Genomic DNA, 26,458 nt, shown 5'->3' with positions numbered 1-26,458 from the left:
TACAAAAAAACTAAAAATAACAAAAACATAAAAAATTACACACACACAAAAACTTACACACACACAAAAAATTACACACACACACAAAAAATTACACACATAAAAAAAATTACACACACACACACACACACAAAAACTTACACACACAAAAAAACTTACAGAAAAAAACAAACTAACACACACAAAAACTAACACACCCACACACAAAAATTACGCACACACACAAAAACATACACACACACGAAAAAAAAAAAAATCAAAAAAAAATAAAAACAAAAAAAAACACATAACAAAAAAAAAAAAATAACACACAAACAAAAAATATTACACACACACACAAAAATACTTAGACACCCACACACAAAACTTACACGCACACAAAATCTTACACACGCACAAAAACTCACACACACAAAAAAACTAACAGGCACACACACACACACACACACACAAACTAACAAACAAACACACACACACAAAAACTGAAACACTCACATAAACATACAGAAACACACAAAATCACACACACAAAAAAACTTAAACACACACACACACCAACAAACAAACGAAAAAACAAACTAACACACAAACACACACACACAAAAACAAAGAAGCACACAAAAACATACACACACACAAAATCTTACACGCACACAAAAACTTACACACACACAAAAACTAACCCACACACAAAAACTTCCAACTCTTGCATTTCAACGAAGAAAATTCAAAATGAACTTTGAAAAAATCAGACCTTTGGAGGGGGGAGGGGGAGGGGAGGGGCCGGGGGGCCGGGGTCGTTCTGTGTCTCAATGCACAAAAAAAGTATAAAAAATGGGGGAGGGAAGGGGGAGGAGAGGAGGAGGAGGGGGAGGAGGTGGGAGGAGGAGGAGGAGGGAGGAGGAGGGAGGAGGAGGGAGGGAGGCGGAGGGGAGGCGGAGGAGGGGAGGCGGAGGGAGGAGATGGAGGGAGAGGGGGCCCTTTGGGGCGTCAAGGGGGGGGGGCCTTTGGGCCCCGGGGGGGGCCTGGGGGAACCTTGAGGGCCGGTGGGCCCTTTGGGAGCCCAGTGGACCTTTGAGGACTGGTGGCTTCCTACGGGGTTGGGGTAGAGGGATTGGAACCCTTTGGGGTTGGGGTAGGGGCATTGGAACCCTTTGGGGTTGGGGTAGAGGACCTCATGACACTGTTTAATGGATCTTGTGTATTATAACGACCACAGAGTTTCACACTCAAATTCTCTTCTATAATCATCTTTTAGAATGTCTCTAACTGTTTCGCCGAAATAATTCCATAAGCTGTCTAAAACCGTTTCGCCCAAAACCGTTTCGCCCAAATAATCCCCTAAAAGTAATTTCTGTGTTACTTTTGTTTTTTGGCAACTCTGTGCATTCACATTTCAAATTTCTATGAAACCCTTTCCTAAGTTAATCTCTTCATCTCATAAATTTTCCTAGTTACACTATTAAGGTTTCGTTAGAATATCAATTTATCTCTCCGACTTAAAGCTCAGTGAAGCCGTATTTAAAAAAAGAATTTCTATCTCTTTAGCCTCCCGCATAATTCTAAGATAACAAGTGATGTCATTTCTAACTCCTGACACTAAAGATCAATGAAGCCCTATTTAAAAATAGAATATTAATTTTTCTCTCTGACCTAAAGAACGTTTATCCCTCAGGCCTAAAGATTAATGAAACCATAATGTTTCTTAATTCCCCCTTCGTGAATCAATAATTCCCCCTAGAGATTATGTAAATCAAGTTCACTGGTTAAGCTAACCAAACAACAATGAAGCCATGTTTGTTTCTTAATTCCCCCTTCGTGAATCAACAATTTCCCCGCCGATTATGTAAATCAATTTCTCAGGTTAAGCTAACCAAACAACAATGAAGCCATGTTTGTTTCATAATTCCCCCTTCGTGAATCAATAATTTCCCCGCCGATTATGTAAATCAATTTTTCAGGTTAAGTTAGCCAAACAACAATGAAGCCTTATTTGCTTCTTAATTCCCCCCTTCGTGAATCAATAATTTCCCCTAGTGATTATGTAAATCACTTTCACAGGTTAGGTTAGCCGAACAATCTCATAACATTCGCGTCAAGCATGTCCATTCTCACTGACAACGAACAGACATAAATCATCCATATAACAGACATGAAAAATATCAAATAAATCGAACAACACACATAACCATCCATGAAAACAGACATAAATATGAGAAAGTTCCTGTTTTTCAAATTCTCACTGACAAAAACCATAAAACATCCATAATTTGATTTTGAAATCCCTGAAAAAAATAAATTAAATCGATCAACACACATAACCATCCATGAAAACAGACACAAAAGTGAGAAAGTTCCTATTTTTTCATGTGAGAAAATTCCTGTTTTTTTAATCTCACTGACAAAACCCTACAACACGTGGTAGGTGCCGGAGTCGCACCCCCCTTTCTACTGTCATAGCATTTTTATTCAAAGCGGATATCTCCAGGGAGCGGGGTGGAGCATTTTTAACCTATGATTGGTTGATTTATTCTACGTTGTTATCGTTGTTAATCATTACTTCTATTTTCAGTATCAGTTGCTGCGATATTTTGAATTGCTGTGACAGGTTTTTTTTTTTTTTTACAATAGAACAACCCCGTATTTTCTCAATTTTTTCTTATTGTCTCCTTCATTGTATTTTGCAAGCCACTTAGCCGGGTACTCGTGTATTATAACTAAACCAGCGCTATACACGAAAGAAGTCAAGTTTGGTTAATGCTAATGAAATAAAATAGGATGGAAATATAATAGTTTAGAAACAAATCTGGGTTACATATTTGCACATTAGAGGGGTGGGGTGGGGGGGGGGGGGTAAAGCATAACATATATTAAATACCTAACCTAGGTACCTCCGCCCCCTAGACCCCAAAAAACAATTGTTTGAAACCACGCTTTGTAATCCATTTATCTTTTGCAAATAGCCGTTTGACGGGTTTCGTGTCTGGTTTCCTTGAACAATCTATAGCGCTGGTTTAGTTATAATGCACAAGTACCCTTAGCAGTATATGAAATATTTTTTTGTAAGATCCAGTATTTATAAACAAATTGTTTCCTTAATTATATATAACAATCTTTATTTCTTTTTGAAGCTATAGGAATGTCAATTAAGACACATGTGTTCTGTGGGCACTTACTCTTAGGCACTTACATTTACTCTTAATACATAGACAATTTGGCCTTTTAAAGCAAATAACCGCTTTTCGTTATATTTTTTTTGAAATTTTTGGATTTCGCTTTAAAAGGCTTTCAAACATCACAATTATGTGACTTGAACATTCTCTTTTTTAACTCCTTATTATTCAATCTAAAATAATATTTCCTTTTTAAACAAGCGATACGATGTTAGATTGATCACATCTAACCAAGAATAATCGAATAAGAAGAATCAATGATATAATCAGTAAACATACTATTCTAAATCTTCAATCTATTCAGTTTCATTTTTACACTATTTTTCATCTATTATTACTTTATATACTTTCATTTAAATTAATTTCCAGCTATTAGTAATTTATTTTGTACTACGTTTATTTCCCAGTAACAACTATTTTTTATTGTTTGCATTTACTAATTTTTCTTTTCAGGTTTGACAAACTCCAAGGAGTGACAGTTTGAAGAGTCGTTATTTACGCTATTTCTTCTGGCCCATTAGAACTAGGGCATACAGAACGGAGAGGTTGAGCGAAAAACACGAAGATGATGCATTCACACGGTGACATCTCTGCATTACATAATAACGGGATGTATGATTACGGAATAGGAAAGTTAAGACAGGTCAATCAACATTATGGATTTATGGAAAAGCAGGATTTCACAGCCAATCTAGGTATTTCTGAGGTATCCCACGACCTTCAAAACGTTATGGCATTTAATGAAGGTTTTTTACCAGTCCAACAGTTTCAGCAAAATCAAGGACAGTTTTCGACAAATATTGTTTCTACCCAAATGGCATTAACATCTGGCGGTACTGTGACTGCAGCCAATATGTCTGGGCCTTTTTGTCACAGTGAAGCCTATCCTTTTCCTCGCGTAACTGTAAAGCGCGAGCCACAAGAGCCAGTGCTATGTGACGAGTCGTCCCACTTAATGTCCCCAACCTATCCTTTTGATCGGCCGTCTCCTATTGATCATACAGAAGGATCCAGCAATTCCACTGCTTTTTCTTGCAAAAGTGACTGTGGGCGCTCCCCAGGTGACAAGGCAAGTGAGGAATACAGGAGACGTCGAGAAAGGAACAACATAGCTGTCAGAAAATCACGCGAAAAAGCAAAACTGCGATGCCGAGAAACTGACGAAAAGGTTAAGATGCTGCGACGAAGCAATGAATTCCTTCAAAGACAGTGTGATCTTCTTTCAGAAGAAGCAACTCTTTTACGTTCCCTATTCCAAAATATGGGAGGATTGCCTGATACGGTACAGCGAGAAATATCACTGAGGATGGAAACAGTTGAGCACAAATACCGACAGTCGTCTTTATCCTTGCGTCTTTAAACTTTACAAGCACTGGCTGTGATTGTGTTGCCGTACAAGTAAGAATTGTCACGTGAATCATTTTGATAAGCATCCTTTGTCTGATGAGTGGTAAAAGTGTCTTTTCGTGTGATGAAGTATAAGTACTTTATTTTGTAAATTCTAATCAATAACGTCCATTGTTAACACTTATTTGTTGAATTATATAGTCGTATATGTTATGATATTAAACATAGTTGCTCAGCTGTCTAACTTTCACTGCCACTCAAGTTGTAGTATACATCTCTTTCCTCTCGTAGTTGCCGCACAAATATAAGACAATAATGAGGAATTTTCTGACGACAGTATTATTTACTGTCCACAGAAAATTCATCATTGTCTTCTTATATTTTGTATGATGGAAAGGCAGTGTGGTCTTCGTCATTTTTTATGGTTGTCATAGTGGCAAAACCTATTTAAGAGCTGAACTGGTCACACTGTAGAAGTAACCAAAAAAGGAGAAATGAACGGTTTTGAATGAACTTGTTTAAAATATCATACAAAAAAAACACGTTTGTGTTTTTTTTCCACTCACTCAAAATTTGACACAGCAACAACGGGTAAAAAGGTTGGGATATTTGGCTCTTCTTTGTGACATGCGCTTAAGGAATAACGTGACTGGCTAAAAAAAAACTTGCGATTGACGTTCAAAATAAACCAGTAGAACTGAAGAACACTTTGACAAGAAACTATAAGTCAGCCATGTCTCTTTTTCTCCTTTGACTGTAAAACACCAAAAGATCTTCTCAGCAAAAACAGGATCTTACTTGATCGACGAGGTCGGGCCAATAGCTTACTTCACAAGTTCACATTTGACAGGTTTTTTGAGAAGACTGCAATAGGTTTTGAACATAGAAAGTCAAATACTCTAGTGAATCCTGCCAGCAGCTAAGTAGTTATTTTCTTTAAACATTAACTTCTTTGTAGAAGTTTTAAACAATATATGCATTCTGTTTTTGCATAATGTCCATTTTTAGTATTAAATCAAAATCACATTCTAGTATTTAATTTTCATATTTAATAATTTTTCATACCCAATTTAGTTGGGTGCCCACTTCCTGAGCGAGGGGGTGCCTATTTTCCGCCACCTGGGGTACATCCCAAAACGCCACGTGTGCCGCACGGTTCCACTGCGCTTCGCACATTTCCGCCACGCTTGTTCCGCCATGCACATTTCCGTCACATAGTTTCCGCCATGCTTAGCACACTTCCGCCACGCTTGGCACGTGCCGTCTGGTGAACGTAATTTCTGAAACTAGGGGCCCCCTTGATTGACAATAGTTTATTATTACTGCAAGGAGAAACACCACTTTGAATAGAGTACCACCTAAGGCTGAGAAAACCACAAACTTCGTGTCAAAAAGAGAAAACTTTGGCATCTTTGACAAAATACGTTTTTTTTTTCATTTGATTTGCTTAGGAACGTGGAACAAGGAAGTTACATTTAACTATCTATTGCAACAGAGCTTTAGTCCTATCTTTTTGTGGTTGGTTACAAAACAGTCTAAAAAACCATTTAATTTGAATGATTAAGACAACCGATTCCAAAATAGCCGAGATTATATTCCGGAATTAGAACGAATACATCTCTGAGCTAACCAGTTGCGTCAATCGGTGGAGGGGCAGGAAAGGCATGTGCCCCATGCTAGATTATTCCCCCCCCCCACCAACTCGTCTAGAGTTTGAAAAAAAAATACATTTTTGACGCAATTTTCATGAAAAATGTCTACTTTTTTGGTATTTTAATTGAAAAATTACATTTCTGTACCGAGGATAGCTCAGTGGAAATCTCGGTCAAAATATTTGTAATTTTCTTCCTTTTTTCACTGGCTCTTAATTACCTCGTTTTTCTCTTTGTCCTGCGTTTTTCCATATTGAAATATGGAAAAAGTAGGCAACTACTTTTGTAGAAAAAAATTATTCTAGACTAATTCCCCGAGTAATTTCACCCTCACAGATAATCATCCCCCCCCCCCTTCCAAAAATTCCTCTCACACATAAAATTGAGACTCCAAAGGGAAAGTACGCAAATAAAAAGAATGAAGAAAAGAAGGGATTTCGGAATATTTGACCTATATTCCAAAATATTCGTAGAATATATGGTGTGGAATATCCTATTGCATTGAATTTTTATTTCATCTAATTATTTTTCGTGTTTTGCGGTTTGATTGACTATAGTAAGACAACATAAAGTTTACGGAAAGTAATTTGGAAATATGTTATTAGTGGCAACTGTGACAGGGGAGCCCTGCGATAAAAGTGTATAGATATACAGGCTACGACTATGAAGGATGAGTAATTACGTCCCATTGACTTGGTCTGGCACCGACATCTATATTAAATGATACCAGTTCACCCTTTGGGATCGAGAACGCGTCCACTAGACGTACATCAGTAGGTTTTTCCGTCTGAAGTACCTTTAAGGGACGTTTTTCTTATTTTTTTTTTTAAATTTTAATTCAATTTCAATAACATGAAGTCCAACTCAAAATCAGAACCAAGCAAATTTAAAATGGACAAAACTCCTAATTTTATCTGACCCTACCATGATGAGAGTCAGACCCCAACCCCCAAAAATGCAAAAACAAATTAAAAGACATAGAAAAATACTACAAAATATCCAACACCACGTATTCCACCTATATTTTGGAATACAGATAAAATATTCCAAAGTCACTTCTTTTCTTCATTCTTTTTTTTTGTCATACTTTCCATTTGGCTGCTCAATTTTACATGTGGGGGATATTTTTCAGGGGGAGATTGTCTCCAGGAGGGGATTTTCAGGGGGCAATATTCTGCATTGGCGGGGATTTTCTGGTGGAAAATTTTCCAGGGGCAATCAGTCAGACACTCTGGAAAATATGAAAAATTATGAGGATGATAGTAAAAAATCCAAATATCGGAAGCGGTACAATAGCGATGACTAAAAAGGGATACATAAGCCTTCAATGAACTTTTTTTCTTTGCCACTTCGTGTGGAAGCACTGGTTGTAGAAACTTCCGAAAGGGTGGCTCATTCGATTAGAAATTGAGTGCTCTAGAGCTCTTTTTCTGCCATCCTCCCTTGCCCATTTTTACTACCGGTTTTACCTGTTTTGAGATAGCCATTTAGTTCAAAGTAGTCGAAAGGTCCGACAAAAATGCCTTCGGGATGACCCCGTGAGCTTCTACGGCCAGGGCCGTAAGGGATGCAAATTAATAATTGTTTAAACATAGATGATCTGTTTGAAAGTTACAGCCGCATGTCCTTGGAACGATAAGAATCCAATGGATAAAGGAAATTTTCCAGTGCACGGAAATTTTTGGGTCCCCTAAAGGGAGCCAATGCAGAAATAAAAATAGAAAAGAATAGTAATTTCTCCAAAACAGACCTAAAATGAGCCAAAAACATTTTCCGACCACTTATCGCAGAAGGGCGGTTATAAGAACATAGGAGGGGTTCATTCCATTGCGAATCGAATGTTCTACTGCCCTTTTCAAGGATCAAAAGTGTTTTGAGGGCACCCAACCTCCTCTCGAGCACTTTCCCTCTGCTCCCCCTTCAGCCATGATAGTGAATCCTAATTTTGAGATACTCATTTTGCTCGAAACGTTGAACGCTCTTGTAAACACGCCTCCGGGCCCAACATAGCCCCCGCAGCCCCAGAAGCACAGGCCAAAAATTATGCACAGTTGCCATTGTTCACAGATAGATTTTAGTAGAAAAGCTCTCAAATGTGCCAAAAAGTTTTGGCAATTTTACCCCTTATGTGACTAGAATGTATTCACAGTAGTATTCATGTATTCACAATGTATTCACAGTAGTAGTAATGTAGATCGAATGGTGTTATATTTACCAAAGTTAACAAAATAGGGAGTCCCCAATGTCTCAAGAACGGCTTTGGATATTAAGTTGAAACTTTCAGGAAGTGTTGCGGGACCAAGTGGACCTCATTGTTTGACTTCGGGGAGAGGGAAGAGGTAGCTCTAAAGACATTATGCGTGTCTAGGCTATCAAAATTGCATATCTTAAACATCATGGAAACAACTTGCGGGAGACAGTCCAAATTTCAGGTAAAGGGGGATGGTGGTTACTCAAAACTTATGTTGGTAAAAACCGTCGTCTCCATTCCCTAAAAACCGACTTGGGTTTGAAGAGAATTTACATTTTTCATATGTAAGCAGCGAGGTAAATCTAAACGCACTTCGTAGTAGGGGATTAGCAAATAGCGTATCTGTAATGTCTCTGGAATAGCTTTGAGTATCAAGTTTGAGCTTTCAGAAAGTCTTAGGGGGGTTGGACCACGCGTTTTGGCCTGGGGAGGAGGAAGAGAGAAAAACTGGCCAAAACATCTTATTTCTGATCCATCTAAACGTTTTTGCACTATGTTCCTTTTTGGAACTACTGATCCTGCTGCTACTAACAACTCATTACAGCACCAAGCCTCCTCCCACCCGATTTGGGCACAAGCGGCTTTTCACTTTGCCCTAGATGGTTGGCTGAAAAGGATAATCGTTGGCGATCTGTCATCCTTAATCTGCAGATCGGTCCTACCCATCTCAATCTTTCTGTCATTATAGCCCCAGAAAGCGGGGTAGAACCAAGTTTTTCGCACAGCTTACTGTTTGAAATACGGTCAATCAGACGGGTACCCAAAATAAACCGTAGACAATTCCTCTGGAAAATATCAAATAAATCCTCCTTGTCTATCGGAGCACCCACGTATCAGAACCATACGTGATTACTGTCATCACTATGGCTTCCAATATACTATACTTGATTCACAGACTTATCTTCCCAGTCTTACAAACTTTTTTCCAACTAAGAAAAGGTGGGAAAAAATTCTACCTTTAACATCTTCACTGCATCCACCATGTTTACTAACAATAATAACCAAAATTTTGAGATAGCCATTTTGTTTAGCATGGTCGAAAAATATAACAACTATGTCTTTGAGGATGATTTGATCCCCCAGTGTCCCCGGGGGAAGGGCAGCAAGTTATGAACTTTGCCCAATGTTTACATATAGTATTGGTTATTGGGAAGCATACTGACTTTTTCAGGAGGGATTTTTTCTGCTAGAGGGGAGGGGGTCGGGGATAAGGTGGGAGGATTTTTCCATGGAGGAAGTTTTCATGGGGGAAAGGATATTGTTATGAAGGGGGTGCCGGATTTTCCAGCATTATTTTAATAAACAATCAAAAATTAAATAAAAAAAAACAAGTTTTCAACTGAAAAACTTCAACTGAAAACTTTTCAACATCAAAACTTAAAACAAACAGAAACTATTACGTACATGATTGGATTCGCCCCCCTAGTTAATATCTCGCTCTTTCCGCTAAAGTTTTTTTTTAGTACTTTCATAAGAGCTATTTATTCTAATTAACGGCCTTTGTGATTAAGGGTCATTCTTTAAGAATTCGCAAAAAATTCGAACTTTAGCAAAAAGGACGAGGTAATGACTAGGGGGCAAACACCCTAACATACGTAATAAAAAATACGAATATAGAAGTTCGTTACGTAAGGTAATTCGTAAGTTACGTATATTTATTACTAATAAAAACGTTCGTAAATAAAATTAAACTCCTTTTGAAAAAGCCATTGAGCAAAAAAAGAGTAAAATTTAAATGTAAATATCGTTTTAATGACTCATGTACGGTGAGCCAAAATCAAAACCTGCATTAATTCAAAAACGTTCAGAAATTAAATAAAAACACAAGTTTTTTAACTGAAAGTAAGGAGCAACATTAAAACTTAAAACGAACAGAAATTATTCCGTATATGAAAAGGGCTGTCCCCTCCTCAACGCCTCGCTCTTTACGCTAAAGTTTGACTCTTTCTCACAAACTCAATTTTTTTTAAAAATAAAAAAAAAACTTTAGCGTAAAGACCGATGCGTTGAGGAGGGGACAGTCACTTTCATATACGGAATAATTTCTGTTCGTTTTATGTCGCTCCTTACTTTCAGGTGAAAAAAAACTTGTTTTTTTTATTTAATTCCGTATATAGCGCTAATCAGTTTAATGTATTTATCTAGTATACCTTTCAAACAGTTCGTGGTAACGAACTGTAAGTAAGGAGCGACCCGGCTCAATTGTAACCGAAACTCTAAAAACCAGAATTTTGATACCCGTAGATAAATCAAAGTAGGGAAAGGGGTACCAGCCCGATCACTACATAATTTATGCATGTTTTTATGGTTTTTGTCACTGAGAATGAAAAAACAGGATTTTTCTCACTTTGATGTATTTTCATGGTTTCGTTCTGTTTATGTTTAAGATACAGAGGGGAATGCATATTGCTTCACTCAGGGGAAGAGATGTATTGATCTAGGACTCGAGGGGGAAGTGAATTTCCGAGAACTTGATTTACATAATCGAGGGGAATTACTGATTTACGAAAGGGGAATTAAGAAACAAATATGGCTTCATTGATCTTAGGTCGGAGGGATAAATGGTCTTTAGGTCAGAGAGAAAAATTAATATTCTATTTTTAAATATGGCTTCATTGATCTTTAGTGTCAGGAATTAGAAATGACATCACTTGTTATCTTGGAATTAAGCGGGAGTCTAAAGAGATAGAAATTCTATTTTTAAATACGGCTTCACTGATCTTTAAGTCAGAGAGATAAATTGATATTCTAACGAAACCTTAATAGTGTAGCTAGGAATATCTATGAGATGAAGAGATTAACGCGGGAAAGGGTTTCCTAGGAATTTCAAATGTGACAGCGCAGGGATGCCAAAACAAAAGGAACACGCATAAATTACATTTAGAGATTACTTGGGTGAGATCGTTTTGCGACATTTTAGAAGATGATTTGAGCGAAACAGTTAGAGGCATTTTAGAAGATGATTTTAGAAGATGATTTAGAAGAGGATTTGAGGGTGAAACTTTGTGGTCGTTATAATACACAAGTTCCATTTGAACAGTGTTGTGAGGTGCAAGTTCCATTTGAACAGTGCTACCCCAACCCCAAATTACCCCCATACCCCAACCTCAAAGGGCCCCTCTACCCCAACCCCAAAGGCCCCCCAAGTGCCCCCGGGGCCCGAATTTTTTTTTTAATACTTTTTTGAATCAATTTGTTTGTATGTCTGGGTTGGTGTTTCCAAGTCCAAGAATTTGTCTTTGTTGGTTTGTATATCTAAAGTGCCTGTCTTTTTCTGTTTGCATGTCTGATTCTATCTGTTTACATATCTGGGTTGGTGTTTGCAAGTCCAAGTATTGGTCTTTGTTGGTTTGTATATATAAAGTGCCTGTATTGCTCTGCTTGCATGTCTGATTCTATTCTTTTGCATATCTGTGTTGATGTTTGCAAGTCCAAGTATTTGTCTTTGTTGGTTTGTATATCAAAAGTGCATGTCTTTCTATGTTTACATGTCTGATTCTATTTGTTTACATGTCTGGGTTGGTGTTTGCAAGTCAAAGTATTTGTCTTTTTTGGTTTGAATGTCTAAAGTATCTGTCATTCTCTGTTTGTGTGTCTGATTCTATTTGTTTGCATGCCTGAGTTGGTGTTTGCAAGTCCAAGAATTTGTCTTTGTTGGTTTGTATATCTAAAGTGCCTGTCTTTCTCTGTTTGTGTGTCTGATTCTATTGGTTGGCATGTCTAGGTTGGTGTTTGCAAGTCAAAGAATTTGTCTTTGGTGGTTTGAATGTCTAAAGTTTCTGTCTTTCTCTGTTTGTGTGTCTGATTCTATTTGTTGACATGTCTGGGTTGGTGTTTGCAAGTCCAAGAATTTGTCTTTGTTGGTTTGAATGTCTAAAGTGTCTGTCTTTCTATGTTTGTGTGTCTGATTCTATTTGTTGGCATGTCAGGGTTGGTGTTTGCAAGTCCAAGAATTTGTCTTTGTTGCTTTGAATGTCTAAAGTGTCTGTCTTTCTCTGTTTGTGTTTCTGATTCTATTTGTTTGCATGTCAGGGTTGTTGTTTGCAAGTCCAAGAATTTGTCTTTGTTGGTTTGAATGTTTAAAGTGTCTATCTTCCTCTGTTTATGTGTCTGATTCTATTTGTTTGCATGTGTGGGTTGATATTTAGAAGCCCAAGAATTTGTCTTATTTGTTTGGATGTCCATAGTGCCTGTCTTTCTGTGTATGTGTGTCTTATTCTATTTGTTTGAACGTCTGGGTTGATGTTTGCAAGTCCAAGAATTTGTCTTTGTTGATTTTGCTGCCTAAAGTGACTGTCTTTCTCTGCTTGTGTGTCTGATTCTACTTGTTTGCATATCTGGGCTGGTGTTTTCAAGTCCAATAATCTGTTATTGGTGCTTGGAGTGTCTAATGTTTCTGTCTTTCTCTGTTTGTGTGTCTGAATCTAGTTGTTTGCATGTTTTGGTTTGTGTATATATGTTAAAGAATTTATCTTTGTTTGGTTGAATGTCAAAAGTATCTGTCTTTCTCTGTTTGGGTTTCTGATTCTATTTGTCTGCATGTCTGAGATGGTGTTTGCAAGCCCAAGAATTTGTCTTTGTTGGTTTGAATGTCTAAAGTGTCTGTCTTTCTCTGTTTGTGTGTCTGATCCTATTGTTTGCATGTCTGGGTTAATGTTTGCAAGTCCTAGAATTTGTCTTTTGGTGGTTTGAATGTCTAAAGTGTCTGTCTTTCTCTGTTTGTGTATCTGATTCTATTTGTTGACATGTCTGGGTTGGTGTTTGCAAGTCCAAGTATTTGTCTTTTTTGGTTTGAATGTCTAAAGTATCCATACTCTGTTTGTGTGTCTTAATCTATTTGTTTGCAGGTATGAGTTGGTGTTTGCAAGTCCACCAATTTTCATTTGTTTGTTTGAATTCCTTTAATATATGTGTTATTCTCTTTGTGTGTCTGATTATATATGTTTACATGTCTGGGTTGAGGTTGATGTTTACAAGTCCAAGTATTTGCCGTTTTTGGTTTGAATTTAAAAAGTTTATGTCTTTATCTGTTTGTGTGTATGATTCTAATTGTTTGCATGTCTGAGTTTGTGTTTGCAATTCCAAGAATTTATCTTTGTTGGTTTGAATGTCTAAAGTGTCTGTCTTTCACTGTTTGTGTGTTTGATTCTATTTGTTTGCATGTCTGGGTTGATGTTTGCAAGTCCAAGAATCTGTCTTTTGGTGGTTTGAATGCCTAAAGTGACTGTCTTTCTCTGTTTGTGTGTCTGATTCTATTTGTTTGCATGCCTGGGTTGGTGTTTGCAAGCCCAACCATTTGTTTTTGTTGGTTTGAATGTCTAAAGTGTCTGTTTTTCTCTGTTTGGGTGTTTGATTCTATTTGGTGGCATGTCTGGATTGATGTTTGCAAGTCCAAGAATTTGTCTTTGTTGGTTTGAATGTCCAAATGTCTGTCTTTCTTAGTTTGTGGGTCTAATTCTATTTGTTTGCATGTCTGGGTTGGTATTTGCAAGTCCAAGAATTTGTCTTTATTGGTTGGAATGTCTAAAGTGTCTGTTTTTCTCTGTTTGTGTCTCTGATTCTATTTGTTTGCATGTCTGAGCTGGTGTTTGCAAGTCAAAGTATTTGGCTTTGTTGGTTTGAATGTCTAAAGTGTCTGTCTTTCTCTGTTTGTGTGTCTGAATCTATTTGTTTGCAAGTCTGGGTTGATGTTTACAAGTCCAAGAATTTGTCTTTGTTGGTTTGAATGTCTAAAGTGTCTGTCTTTCTCTGTTTGTGTATTTGATTCTACTTGTTTGCATGTATGGGTTAGTGTTTGCAAGTCCAACTATTTGTCTTTGTTGGTTTGAATGTCTAAAGTGTCTGTCTTTCTCTGTTTGTGTGTCTGATTCTATTTGTTTGCATGTCTGGGTTGATGTTTGCAAGTCCAAGTATTTGTCTTTGTTGATTTGAATGCTTAAAGTGACTATCTTTATATGTTTGGGTGTCTGATTCTATTTGATTCCATTTCAGGTCTGTTGTTTGCACGTCCAAGAATTTGTCTTTGTTGGTTCTAATGTCTAAAGTGACTGTCTTTCTCTGTTTGTGTGTCTGAATCTATTTATTGGCATGTCCGGGTTGATGTTTGCAAGCCCAAGAATTTGTCTTTGTTGGTTTGAATGTTTAAAGGATCTATCTTTCTCTGTTTGTGTGTTTGATTGTATTTGTTTACATGTCTGGGTTGGTGTTTGCAAGTCCAAGAATTTGTCGTTGTTGGTTTGAATTACTAAAGGGTCTGTCTTTCTCTATTTATGTATATGTTTGTGTGTCTGATTCTATTTGTTTGCATGTCTGGGTTGATGTTTGCAACTCCAAGTATTTATCTTTTTTGGTTGGAATGTCTTAAGTATCTGTCATTCTCTGTTTGTGTGTCCTATTCTATTTGTTTGCATGTCTGAGTCGGTGTTTGCAAGTCCAAGAATTTGTCTTTGTTGGTTTGTATATCTAAAGTATCTGTCTTTCTCTGTTTGTGTATCTGATTCTATTTGTTGACATGTCTGGGTTGGTGTTTGCAAGTCCAAGAATTTGTCTTTGTCGGTTTGAATGTCTAAAGTGTCCTTCTCTCTCTGTTTTGGTGTTTGATTCTATTTGTTTACGAGTCTAGGCTTGTGTTTGTAAGTCAAAGAATTTGTCTTTGATTTTTTTAAGTATAACAGTGTCTGTCTGTTTCAGTATGTGGGTTTGATTCTATTTATTTTCTTGTCTGGGTTGGTGTTTGCAAGTCCAAGTAGTTGTATTTTGGTGGTTTGAATGTCTTAAAGTGTCTATCTTTCTCTGTTTGTGTATCTGATTATATCTGTTGTAATGTCTTGGTTGGTGCTTGCAAGTCAAAAACTTTGTCTTTGATGGTTTGAATGTCTAAAGTGTCTTTCTTTCTCTGTTTGGGTGTTTGATTCTATTTTTTGGCATGTTTGGGTTGGTTTTTGCAAGTTCAAAAATTTGTTTTTGTTTGTTTGAATGACTAAAGTGTATGTCTTTTTCTGTTTCTATGGCGGATTCTATTTTTGTGCATGTCCGGGTGGGTGTCTGCATGTCCAAGAGCCTGTTTTTGTGGTCTTGAAAGTCTAAGGTTGTCTTTATCTGTATATTTGTATGAGTCTATTGTTTTATTATCATGGCTTGAGTTTTAATGCAACAGTAGATTTCAGTGTTGGATTGAATGCCTAAGGTTGATGCATTTATTTGTTTGCGTGTCTGATTCTGTTTTTTTTAATTTCTGTGTTGATGGTTGCAATTCCAAGACTTTGTCTTTATTGGTTGAAATATCTAAAGTGTCTAGCCTAACCTATCCTAACTTAAACATGGAGAAATGTTTACTAGCTAACCTAACTTAGCTAACCTAACCTAACTTAGCCTAACCTAACCTAACCAAACACCAACCCAGACATGTAAACTAATAGATTCAGACGTAGAAACAGATAAAGACATGCACTTTAGACATTCAAACAAAAAAGACAAATTCTTGGACTTGCAAACACCAACCCAGACATGCAAACAAATAGAATCAGACGCACAAACAGAGAAAGACAGACACTTTAGACATAAAAACCATCAAAGTCAAATTGTTGGACTTAAAAGCACCATCCCAGACATGCCAACAAATAGAATCAGACACACAAACATAGAAAGACAGACACTTTAGACATTCAAACCAACAAAGACAAATTTTTGGACTTGCAAACACCAACCCAGACATGCAAACAAATAGAATCAGACACACAAACAGAGAATGACAGATACTTTAGACATTCAAACCATCAAAGACAAATTCATGGACTTGTAAACACCAACCCAGACATGTAACCAAATAGAATCAGACACATAAACAGAGAAAGACAAGACACTTTAGATATTCAAACCAACAATGACAAATACTTGGACTTGCAAACACCAACCCAGACATGCAAAAAATAGAATCAGACACACAAACAGAGAAAGACATACACTTTAGACATTCAAACCATCAAATAGAAATTATTGTACATGCAAACACCAAACCAGACATGCAAACAATAGAATAGGACTAACATACAGATAAAGACAGACAGCTTAGACATTCAAGCCAAAACAGACAAATTCTGGACCTGCAAACACTCACCCGGATCTGAAACGAAAAAAAATCAGAGACACATGCTGAAAAAGAGATCCACTTTGGACATTAAAGACCAAAATGAAAAATTCTTTTACATGCAAACATCAGCTAAGACATGAAAAAAAATAAAATCAGACACCAAAAGAAAGAAAGGCAGTATCTGTAGGCATTCAAACAATAAAAGAAAAATTCTTGGACTTGCAATCACCATCCCAGACATGAAAACAAATATAATCAGACACAAACATTGATAGACACACAATTTTGTCATTCAAACCAACAAAGACACTTTCTTTGGCTTGCAAACATCATCCCAGACATGCAAACAAATAGAATCAAACACACAAACAGTGAAAGACAGACACTTTAGACATTCAAACCATCAAAGTCAAATTCTTGGACTTGCAAGCACCAACCCAGACATGCCAACAAATAGAATCAGACACACAAACATAGAAAGACAGACACTTTAGACATTCAAACCAACAAAGACAAGTTTTTGGACTTTGATACACCAACTCAGACATTCACACAAACAGAATCAGACACACAAACAGAGAAGGACAGACACGTTAGATGTTCAAACCATCAAAGACAAATTTATAGACTTGTAAACCCCAACCCAGACATGCAACAAAATAGAATCAGACACATAAACAGAGAAATAAAAGACACTTTAGATATTCAAACCAACAATGACAAATACTTGGACTTGCAAACACCAACCCAGACATGCAAACAAATAGAGTCAGAAATACTAACATAGAAAGACAGACACTTTAGACATTCAAACCAACAAAGACAAATTCTTGGACTTGCAAACAGCAACCCAGACATGCAAACAAATAGAATCAGACACACAAACAGAGAAAGACAGACACTTTAGACATTCAAACCAAAAAAGACAAACTCTTGGACTTGCAAACACTCTCCCGCAAAATCAATCAAATAAATTCAGACACACAACCAGAATAAGAGGGTCAATGTTAAAAATCAAAACATCAAAGGCAGTCACTTGAGCTCGCAAGCGTCAAACTAAGCTCGAAACCTACTAGAATCGTACACACAGACAAAGACACACAGATAATTTGGACATTAAAACCCACAAACACAAATTCTTGGACTTGCAAACACCAACCCAGACATGTCAACAAATAGAATCAGATACAAAAACTGAGAAAGACAGTCACTTTAGACATTCACACCACCAAAAGACAAATTTTTGGACTTGCAAACACCAACCCAGACATGCAAAAAAATAGAATCATACACACAAACATAGAAAGGCAGACACTTTGGACATTCAAACCAACAAAGTAAAATTTTTGGACATGCAAACATCAGTTCAGATACGCAAACAAATAAAATCAGACTACTAAACATAGAAAGGCAGTTATTTTATGTTTTCAAACAAACAAATAACTATTCTTGGGCTTGCACACACTAGCCTGGACATGCCCGCAAAAAAACGAATCAGCGCAAACAGATAGGGAGAGGCGGAGTATACATTCAAACCAACAAAGACAAATTCTTGGACTTGCAAACACCAACCCAGACATGCAAACAAATAGAATCAGACACAAACAGAGAAAGACAGACAGTTTATACATTCAAACCAAAAATGAAAAATTCTTGGACTTGCAAACACCAACTCACACATGCAGACAAATAAAATCAGACACAAAAACAGAGAAAGACAGACACTTTAGACATTCAAACCAAGGAAAAGAAATACTTGGACTTGCAAACACCAACCCAGACATGCAATCAAATAGAATCAGACACACAAACAGAGAAAGACAGACACTTAAGACATTCAAACCAATAATGACAAATTCTTGGACATGCAAAAACCATTTCATACCATCCAACAAACAGATTAAAACACCAAAGCATAGATATAAAGACACTTTAGACATTCAAACCACCAAAAGAAGGAGACATGGGAACGATAGTAACGGACAGGAATAGTCAACAAATAGACAAAGATACCCCCACAGAGAGCGCCATATACATTAGATATTCAAACCCACAAAGACAAATACTTGGTCTTTAAAACAGCAACCCAGACCTGGATATAAATAGATTCGGACACACAAACACAGAAAGACAGATACTTTAGGCATTAGAACCAACAAAGACAAATTCTTGGACTTGCAAACATCAACCCAGACATGCAAACAAATAGAATCAGACACACAAACAGAGAAAGATAGACATTTTAGGCATTCAAAACAAAAAGGACAAATTCTTGGACTTGCAAACACCAACCCACACATAAAAACAAATATAGTGAGACACACAAACAGAGACAGACATATGCAATAGACAGTCACACCAACAAAGACAAATACTTGGACTTGCAAACACCAGCTCAGACATGCAAACAAATAGAATAAGCCACACAAACAGAGAAAGACATACACTTTAGACATTCAAACCAATAAAGAAAAATTCTTGGACTTGCAAACATCAACCTAGACATGCAAACAAATAGAATCAGACGCACATACAGAGATAGACAAACAATTTTTACATTCAAACCAACAAAGACAAATTTTTGGGCTTGCAAACATCAACCCTGACATGCAACCAAATAGAATCAGACGCATAAACAGAGAAAAACAGACACTTTAGACATTCAAACCAACAAAGACAAATTCTTGGACTTGCAAACATCAACCCAGACATGAAAACAAATAGAATCAGACACACTAACAGAGAAAGACAGACACTTTAGACTTTCAAACCATCAAAGACAAATTCTTGGACTTGCAAACACCATCCCAGACATGCCAACCAATAGAATCAGACACACAAACAGAGAAAGACAGGCACTTTAGACATACAAACCAACAAAGACAAATTCTTGGACTTGCAAACACCAACTCAGACATGCAAATAAATACAATCAAACACCCAAACATAGAAAGATATACACTTTAGACATTCAAACCAACAAAGACAAATTCTTGGTCTTTCAAACATCAACCCGGACATGCCAACAAATAGAATCAGACACACAAACTCAGAAAGACAGATGCTTTAGGCATTCGAACCAACAAAGACAAATTCTTGGACTTGCAAACACCATCCCGGAAATGCAAACAAATAGAATCAGACACACAAACAGAGAAAGACAGACACTTTAGGTATTCAAACCAACAAAGATAGATTCCTGGACTTGCAAATATCAACCCAGACATGCAAACAAATAGAATCAGACACACAAACAGAGTAAGAGAGACACTTTAGACATTCAAACCAACAAAGACAAATAATTGGACTTGCAAACACCAACACAGACATTCAAACAAGTAGAATCAAACACACAAACAGAGAAAGACATACACTTTAGACATTCAAACCAAAAAAGACAAATACTTGGACTTGTAAACATCAACACAGACATGCAAACAAATACAATCAGACACACAAACAGAGAAAGACAGACACTATAGATATACACACCAACAAAGCCAAATACTTTGACTTGCAAACACCAGCTCAGACATGCAAACAAATATAATCATACACTCAAACAGAGAAAAACAGACACTTTAGACATTCCAACCAATAAAGACAAATACTTGGACATGGAAATATCAACCCAGACATGCAAACAAATATAATCAAACAAACAAACAGTTAAAGACAGACAATTTAGACATTAAAACAAAAAAAGACAAATTCTTGGACTTGAAAACACCAACTCATACATGCAAACAATTATAATCGGACACACACACAGATAAAGATAGTCACTTTTTGCATTCGCACCAAAAACGACAAATTCTTGGACTTGCAAACATCAACCTCAACCCAGACATGCAAACAAATAGGATCAGACACACAAACAGAGAAAGACAGACAGTTTAGACATTCAAACCAACAAAGACAAATTCTTGGGCTTGCAAACACCAACTCAGACATGCAGACAAATAGAATCAAACACACAAAAAGTGAAAGACAGACACTTTAGACATTCAAACCAACAAAAACAAATTCTTGGACCTGCAAACACCAACCCAGACATTCAAATAAATAGAATCAGATACCCAAAAATTGAGAAATTTACACTTTGGCATTACAAATGACCCCGAAAAATACTCATTATTGAAATCGATAATACATATATGCAGGAAAATAGAATTGGCCATACACATTCAGAAGTACAGTCCCCTTAGCATCTCAAACCAACAAAGACATATTTATGGACTTGAAAACATCAGTTCGGATATGCAAACAAATATAATCTGACACACAAACAGAGAAAGACATGCACTTTAGACATTCAAACCAATAAGACAAATTATTGGACTTCCAAATACCAACTCAGACATTCAAACAAATAGAATCAGACACATATACAGAGAAAGATAGACCCTTTAAACATTCAAACCAACAAAGACAAATTCTTGGACTTGCAAACATCAACCCTGACATGCAAACAAATAGAATCAGACACACAAACAGAGAAAGACAGACAGTTTAGACATTCAAACCAACAAAGACAAATTCTTTGATTTGCAAACAACAAATCATAGATGCAAACAGTTAGAATCAGACCCACTACAAGAGAATGAGAGACTATTTATTATTTCAAATCAACAATTAAAAATACCATGGCTCTGACAAACCAACCAAGAAATACAAACAAATATATACAATTATACGAACATAAAATCATAGACACCTTAGATTTACAAACCATCAAAGACAAATTTTTGGACTTGCAAACACCAACCCAGACATGCAAACAAATTGAATCAGACACACAAACAGAGAAAGACAGACACTTTAGATATACAAACCAACAAAGACAAATTCTTGGACTTGCAAACACCAACTCAGGCATGCAAACAAATAGAATCAGACACCCAAACAGAGAAAGATAGATACTTTAGACATTCAAACCAAAAAAGACAAATACTTGGAGCTGCAATCACCAACCCAGACATGTAAACAAATAGAAACATATATGAAAACACAGATAGACTATCTCTTTATATATACAAACCGAAGAAGACAAATACTTGGACTTGCAAACATCCACTCAGAAATACAAACATATAGATTCAGACATGCAAACAGAGAAAGACATGCACTTTAGATATACAAACCCAACAAAGACAAATACTTGGACTTGCAAACACCAACCCAGATATGTAAACAGATAGAATCAGACATGCAAACAGAAAAAGACAGGCACTTTAGATATACAAACCAACAAAGACAATTTCTTGGACTTGGAAACACCAACCCAGACATGCAAACAAATTGATTCAAAAAAGTATTTTAAAAAAATGTGGGGCCCCAGGGGAACTTGGGGGGCCAGGAGGCCTTTGGGGTTGGGGTAGAGGGTCCCTTTGTGGTTGGGGTTTGGGGGTCCTTTGGGGTTGGGGTAGGGGACCTCACAACACTATTCAAATGGAACTTGTGTATTATAACGACCACATAGTTTCACCCTCAACTCCTCTTCTAAAATCATCTTCTAAAATGCCTCTAACTGTTTCGCTCAAATCATCTTCTAAAATGTCTCAAAACGGTCTCGCCCAAATAATCCCTAAACGTAATTTCTGCGTGTTCCTTTTGTTTTGGCATCCCTGCGCTGTCACATTTGAAATTCCTAGGAAACCTTTTCCCTCGTTAATCTCTTCATCTCATAGATGTTCGTAGCTACACTATTAAGGTTTCGTTAGAATATCAATTTGTCTCTCCGACTTAAAGATCAGAGAAGCCGTATTTAAAAATAGAATTTCTATCTCTTTAGACTCCCGCATAATTCCAAGATAACAAGTGATGTCATTTCTAATTCCTGACACTAAAGATCAATGAAGCCATATTTAAAAATAGAATATTAATTTTTCTCTCTGACCTAAAGACCCTTTATCCCTCAGACCTAAGATCAAAGAAGCCATATTTGTTTCTTAATTCCCCTTTCGTAAATCAATAATTCCCCTCGATTATGTAAATCAAGTTCTCGGAAATTCACTTCCCCCTCGAGTCCTAGATCAATACATCTCTTCCCCTAAGTGAAGCCATATGCATTACCCTCTGTATCTTAACCATCAAACAGAACGAAACCATGAAAATACATCAAAGTGAGAAAAATCTTGTTTTTTTCATTCTCAGTGACAAAAACCATAAAAACATGCATAATTTATGTAGTGATCGGGCTGGTACCCCTTTCCCTACTAATCAATAGTATCCGATTTGTATGCTGATTTCAAATATAAAAGTTTCACTAAGTTTATTTTTACCCATCAAAAGTTACGCGCCTGAGAAAATTTGCATCATTTTCGAAAAAAAAGGGAAACACCCCCAAGAAGTCACAGAACTTTAATGAAAATCACACCATGGGATTTAGCGTCTCAGAAAACCCTATTATGGAAGTTTCAAGCTCCTATCTGCAAAAATGTTGAATTTTGTATTTTTTGTCAGAAGAAAGATCACGGATGCGTGTTTATTTGTTTGTTTGTTGTTTTTTTGTCTTTTTTTTATTTTCCCATAGGTGATCGTATCGATCCAGTAGTCCTAGAATATCGTAAGAGGGTTCATTTGAACGGAAATTAAAAGTTCTAGTACCATTTTTAAGTTCCCAAAAAAATTGGAGGGCAACTTGTCCCCTTCCACGCTCATTTTTTGCCCAAAGTCACCCAATTAAAATTTTGAGATAGCCATTTTGTTCAGCATAGTCGAAAAACTGATAAATATGTCTTTGAGGATGACTTAATCCCCCACAGTTCCCGGGGGAAGGGCTGGAAGTTATGAACTTTGCCCATTGTTTACATATAGTATTAATTAATGGGAAGTATAAAGACGTTTCAGGAGGGATTTTTTTCTGATGGGGGGAAGGGTGTCGGAGGAGGGGGTTAAGGGGGAGGATCCTTCAATGGAGGATGTTTCCTTGGGAGAGGGGACATTTCTATGAAGGAGGCGCTGGATTTCCCAGCATTATTTAAAAAACGATCAGAAATAAAAAAAAACTAGTTTTTTCAACTGAAAGTAAGGAGCAACGTTACAACTTAAACAAACAGAAATTATTAGGTATATGACGGAGTTCGTCCCCTAGTCAATGCCTCGGCCTTTACACTAAAGTTTTTCTTAGTACTTTCAAAAGAGCTATCTATTCTAATTAACCGACCTTTGTGATTCAGGGGTTTGTGATTCGAACAAAATTCGAACTTTAGCGTCAAGGTATCGACTAGGGGGCAAACTCCCTAATATACGTAATAAAACATACGAATATAGAAGTTCGTTACGTAAGTTAATTCGTAAGTTACGTCAGAACAAAATTTCGAGAAAGTCATTTGGCCAAAAAAAGTAACATTAATATGCAAATTTCGCTTTAATCATTCATGTACGGTGAGCCAAAACCAAAGCTGCATTTAACTCAAAAATGTTTAGAAATTAAACAAAAAAAAAGTTTTTTTTTTACCTGAAAGTAAGGAGAGACATTAAAACTTAAAACGAAGAGAAATTATTCCGTATATGAAAGGGACTGTTCCCTCCTCAATACCTCGCTCTGTACAATGAAGTTTGAATCTGTCACACAACTTTATTTTTTAATACAATAAAAAACTTTAGCGTAAAGAGCGAGGTATTGAGGAGGGGACAGCCCCTTTCAAATACGGAATAATTTCTGTTCGCTTTAAGTTTTAATGTCGCTCCTTACTTTCAGTTAAAATAAACTTGTTTTTTTATTTAATCAAAGATAGGACCTTCATTAAAATTATTCTACCGGCTGAAACAAAAGCTTGCCCATAATATACAAACCTGAGGAGACAAGAGATCTAGGCGACAAGGCTGTATAGTAACCAAAGGTCTAAGAAACAGAGTTCGAAAAGTTAAGTAATCTCAATTAAGATCAAACCATCAGATCCAGTATATTAGACAACCCTACATTTCAAGCTACTATATTTTAAAATTGGGAATTCCGCATTTTTTGCCAAAAGAAAGATCACGGATATGTGTCTCTTTAGTTTTTTGCTTGTTTTCTCCACGGGTGATCATATCGAACCAATGATCCTAAAAGAGCGGGAAAGGGCTCATTAGATCTGAAATCAAAAGTTCTAGTATTCTTTTTAAGTGACCAAAATAATTAGAGAGCAGCCAGCCCCCTCCCACGTCCCTTTTTATTCCAAAGGCGGCCGATCAAAATTTTGCGATATCCATTTTGTTCAGCATAGTTGAAAGATTTGGTAACTATGCTTTTGGGGTAATATGACCCCCACAGCCCCAGGGGAAAGGACTGTGAGTTATAAAACATGCCCATTGTTGACTAATAATATTGTTTAGCGAGATTGGAATTACACGGAGTTAATTTTACGGGGGGGGGGGGTATTTGACTTGGGAACAACTATCAACGAAGGAGTTTCCCGTGAAGGGAGGGAATTTTTGATGAAGGAGTAGCCTGATTTATCGCCTTTATTTGAAAAACAATCAGAAATTAAACTAAAAAGAATCAACTGAAAGTAAGGAGCAAAATTAAAACTCAAAACGAGCAGAAACTGTTCCGCATATGAAGGGGTTGCCCCCACCCCAATACCTTGCTCTTTACACTAAAGTTCGACTATTTTTCCCAATTTCTTAAGAACGACTGCTGAAACAAAGGGGTGGTTTAATTAGAATAAGAAACTGTTTTAAAAGTGCTAAAAATCTTTAGCGTTTCACTTGAAAAAACGTGTTTTTTTAATTTAATTTCTCGTGTATAGATCGTGTCAGTCTTCGGTTTACAATAACAGAATCAATAAGGTTGGCCGTCTTACCATCATGTGAGCACTATGTTAACTTATGGGCCATTTTATGCCCAAATACTGTATTGATTATGACTAGATTGTTATGCCTCCGAAATTGCAGCAGTCTATAATCGCTAGTATGTTCTTTCCTATACCAAATGTACCTAGGTTAGGATACCATCTATTCACTCCTATTTGTATCAACATGAGCAATAAAATCCCTCAATAAAAATGTCATATTTCTACAAGGGATCCTGTCTATTTGTTCCTTTAGCTGCGAGAAAAAATTCATACGGGTCACTACTATCTCCTTCAGTCGGTTCAACTGCTATGGCTGATGCCTTACAGTTTTTAGTCACATATTAAGCAACATAATACTATTATTACCTTCCCAACCAAAGCAAGCCTTAGTAGCTTCTTTATTCATCATAAGCCCCACACCCTGTCAATGTAACCTATCCTGCCTGCTAGAATAAATAAATTCTATATCACCTACTTTCATGTTCCCTACCCCCCAGAATATGAGTTTCTGAAACTCCTAACACGCCCAGCTCAAAATGTGACTTAGTCAGTCAAAACGTCAATACGATGTTATTTATCGTTGCAACATTCAAGTTACAATTTTCGTATTATTTAAATCATTGATATTATTATAACCTCAGAAAAAGCAATGGGCTCCAAACCAATACAGGACAGGGACTAATATACCTTCACAAGTCTACACGAAGAGCTTAAGCCGGCTTAGAACCGGGCAGTAGGAAATCACTGTGACTTCATTCATGAATGGGGACATTATGCAATTCTGGGACTATCTTGGTCACAACATGGTTTTCAACACTTCTATGACAATTTTGGCATGATGAGCCCTATTAGACTCAAATTTACTCCTGTTAAAACAGCGACGTAGAAGGAAAAAAAATATGTACCCAGGTTAACAAAGTTGCGTATCTGCATTGCTTTGGGTCCAAATTTACAAAAAAAAGGGTGCAAATTCCGTTCCGCTTTGTAACCCATAGGTTAGGCAGACGGAACCAGGTAGACCTGAATGAAAAAAAAAATATTTTGTAAATTGGTTGTATCAATACGTGACACCTGAGACTGGGCCACCGATTTTTTTCTCAAATTGGCTTAGAGGTAGAGAATGTTTAGAAAAGGACACGGGGCCTCAAATACAATAAAAACAC

At 36.8% G+C, this 26,458-nt stretch overlaps 2 protein-coding genes across 4 annotated transcripts in view; one reads left to right on the top strand and one right to left on the bottom strand.

Moving 5' to 3' along the window:
* Positions 1–26,458, bottom strand: part of LOC148951707 (CCAAT/enhancer-binding protein gamma-like) — a 378,366-nt gene that overhangs the window by 288,252 nt on the left and 63,656 nt on the right. The gene's annotated exons all lie outside the window — the stretch shown is intronic.
* Positions 3,631–4,759, top strand: LOC148951708 (uncharacterized). The gene has a single exon (XM_089088671.1). It carries the CDS (start codon positions 3,739–3,741, stop codon positions 4,531–4,533), a length of 795 nt encoding a protein of 264 aa, XP_088944797.1. The 5' UTR covers positions 3,631–3,738; the 3' UTR covers positions 4,534–4,759.

Source organism: Artemia sp. Qi Xiang Cuo, chromosome 5 (assembly GCF_049724085.1).
Source record: "Artemia sp. Qi Xiang Cuo chromosome 5, ASM4972408v1, whole genome shotgun sequence".
Lineage (NCBI taxonomy): Eukaryota > Metazoa > Arthropoda > Branchiopoda > Anostraca > Artemiidae > Artemia > Artemia sp. Qi Xiang Cuo.
The sequence above is the reverse complement of the archived record's forward strand: the minus strand, read 5'-3'. Positions and strand labels throughout refer to the sequence as shown.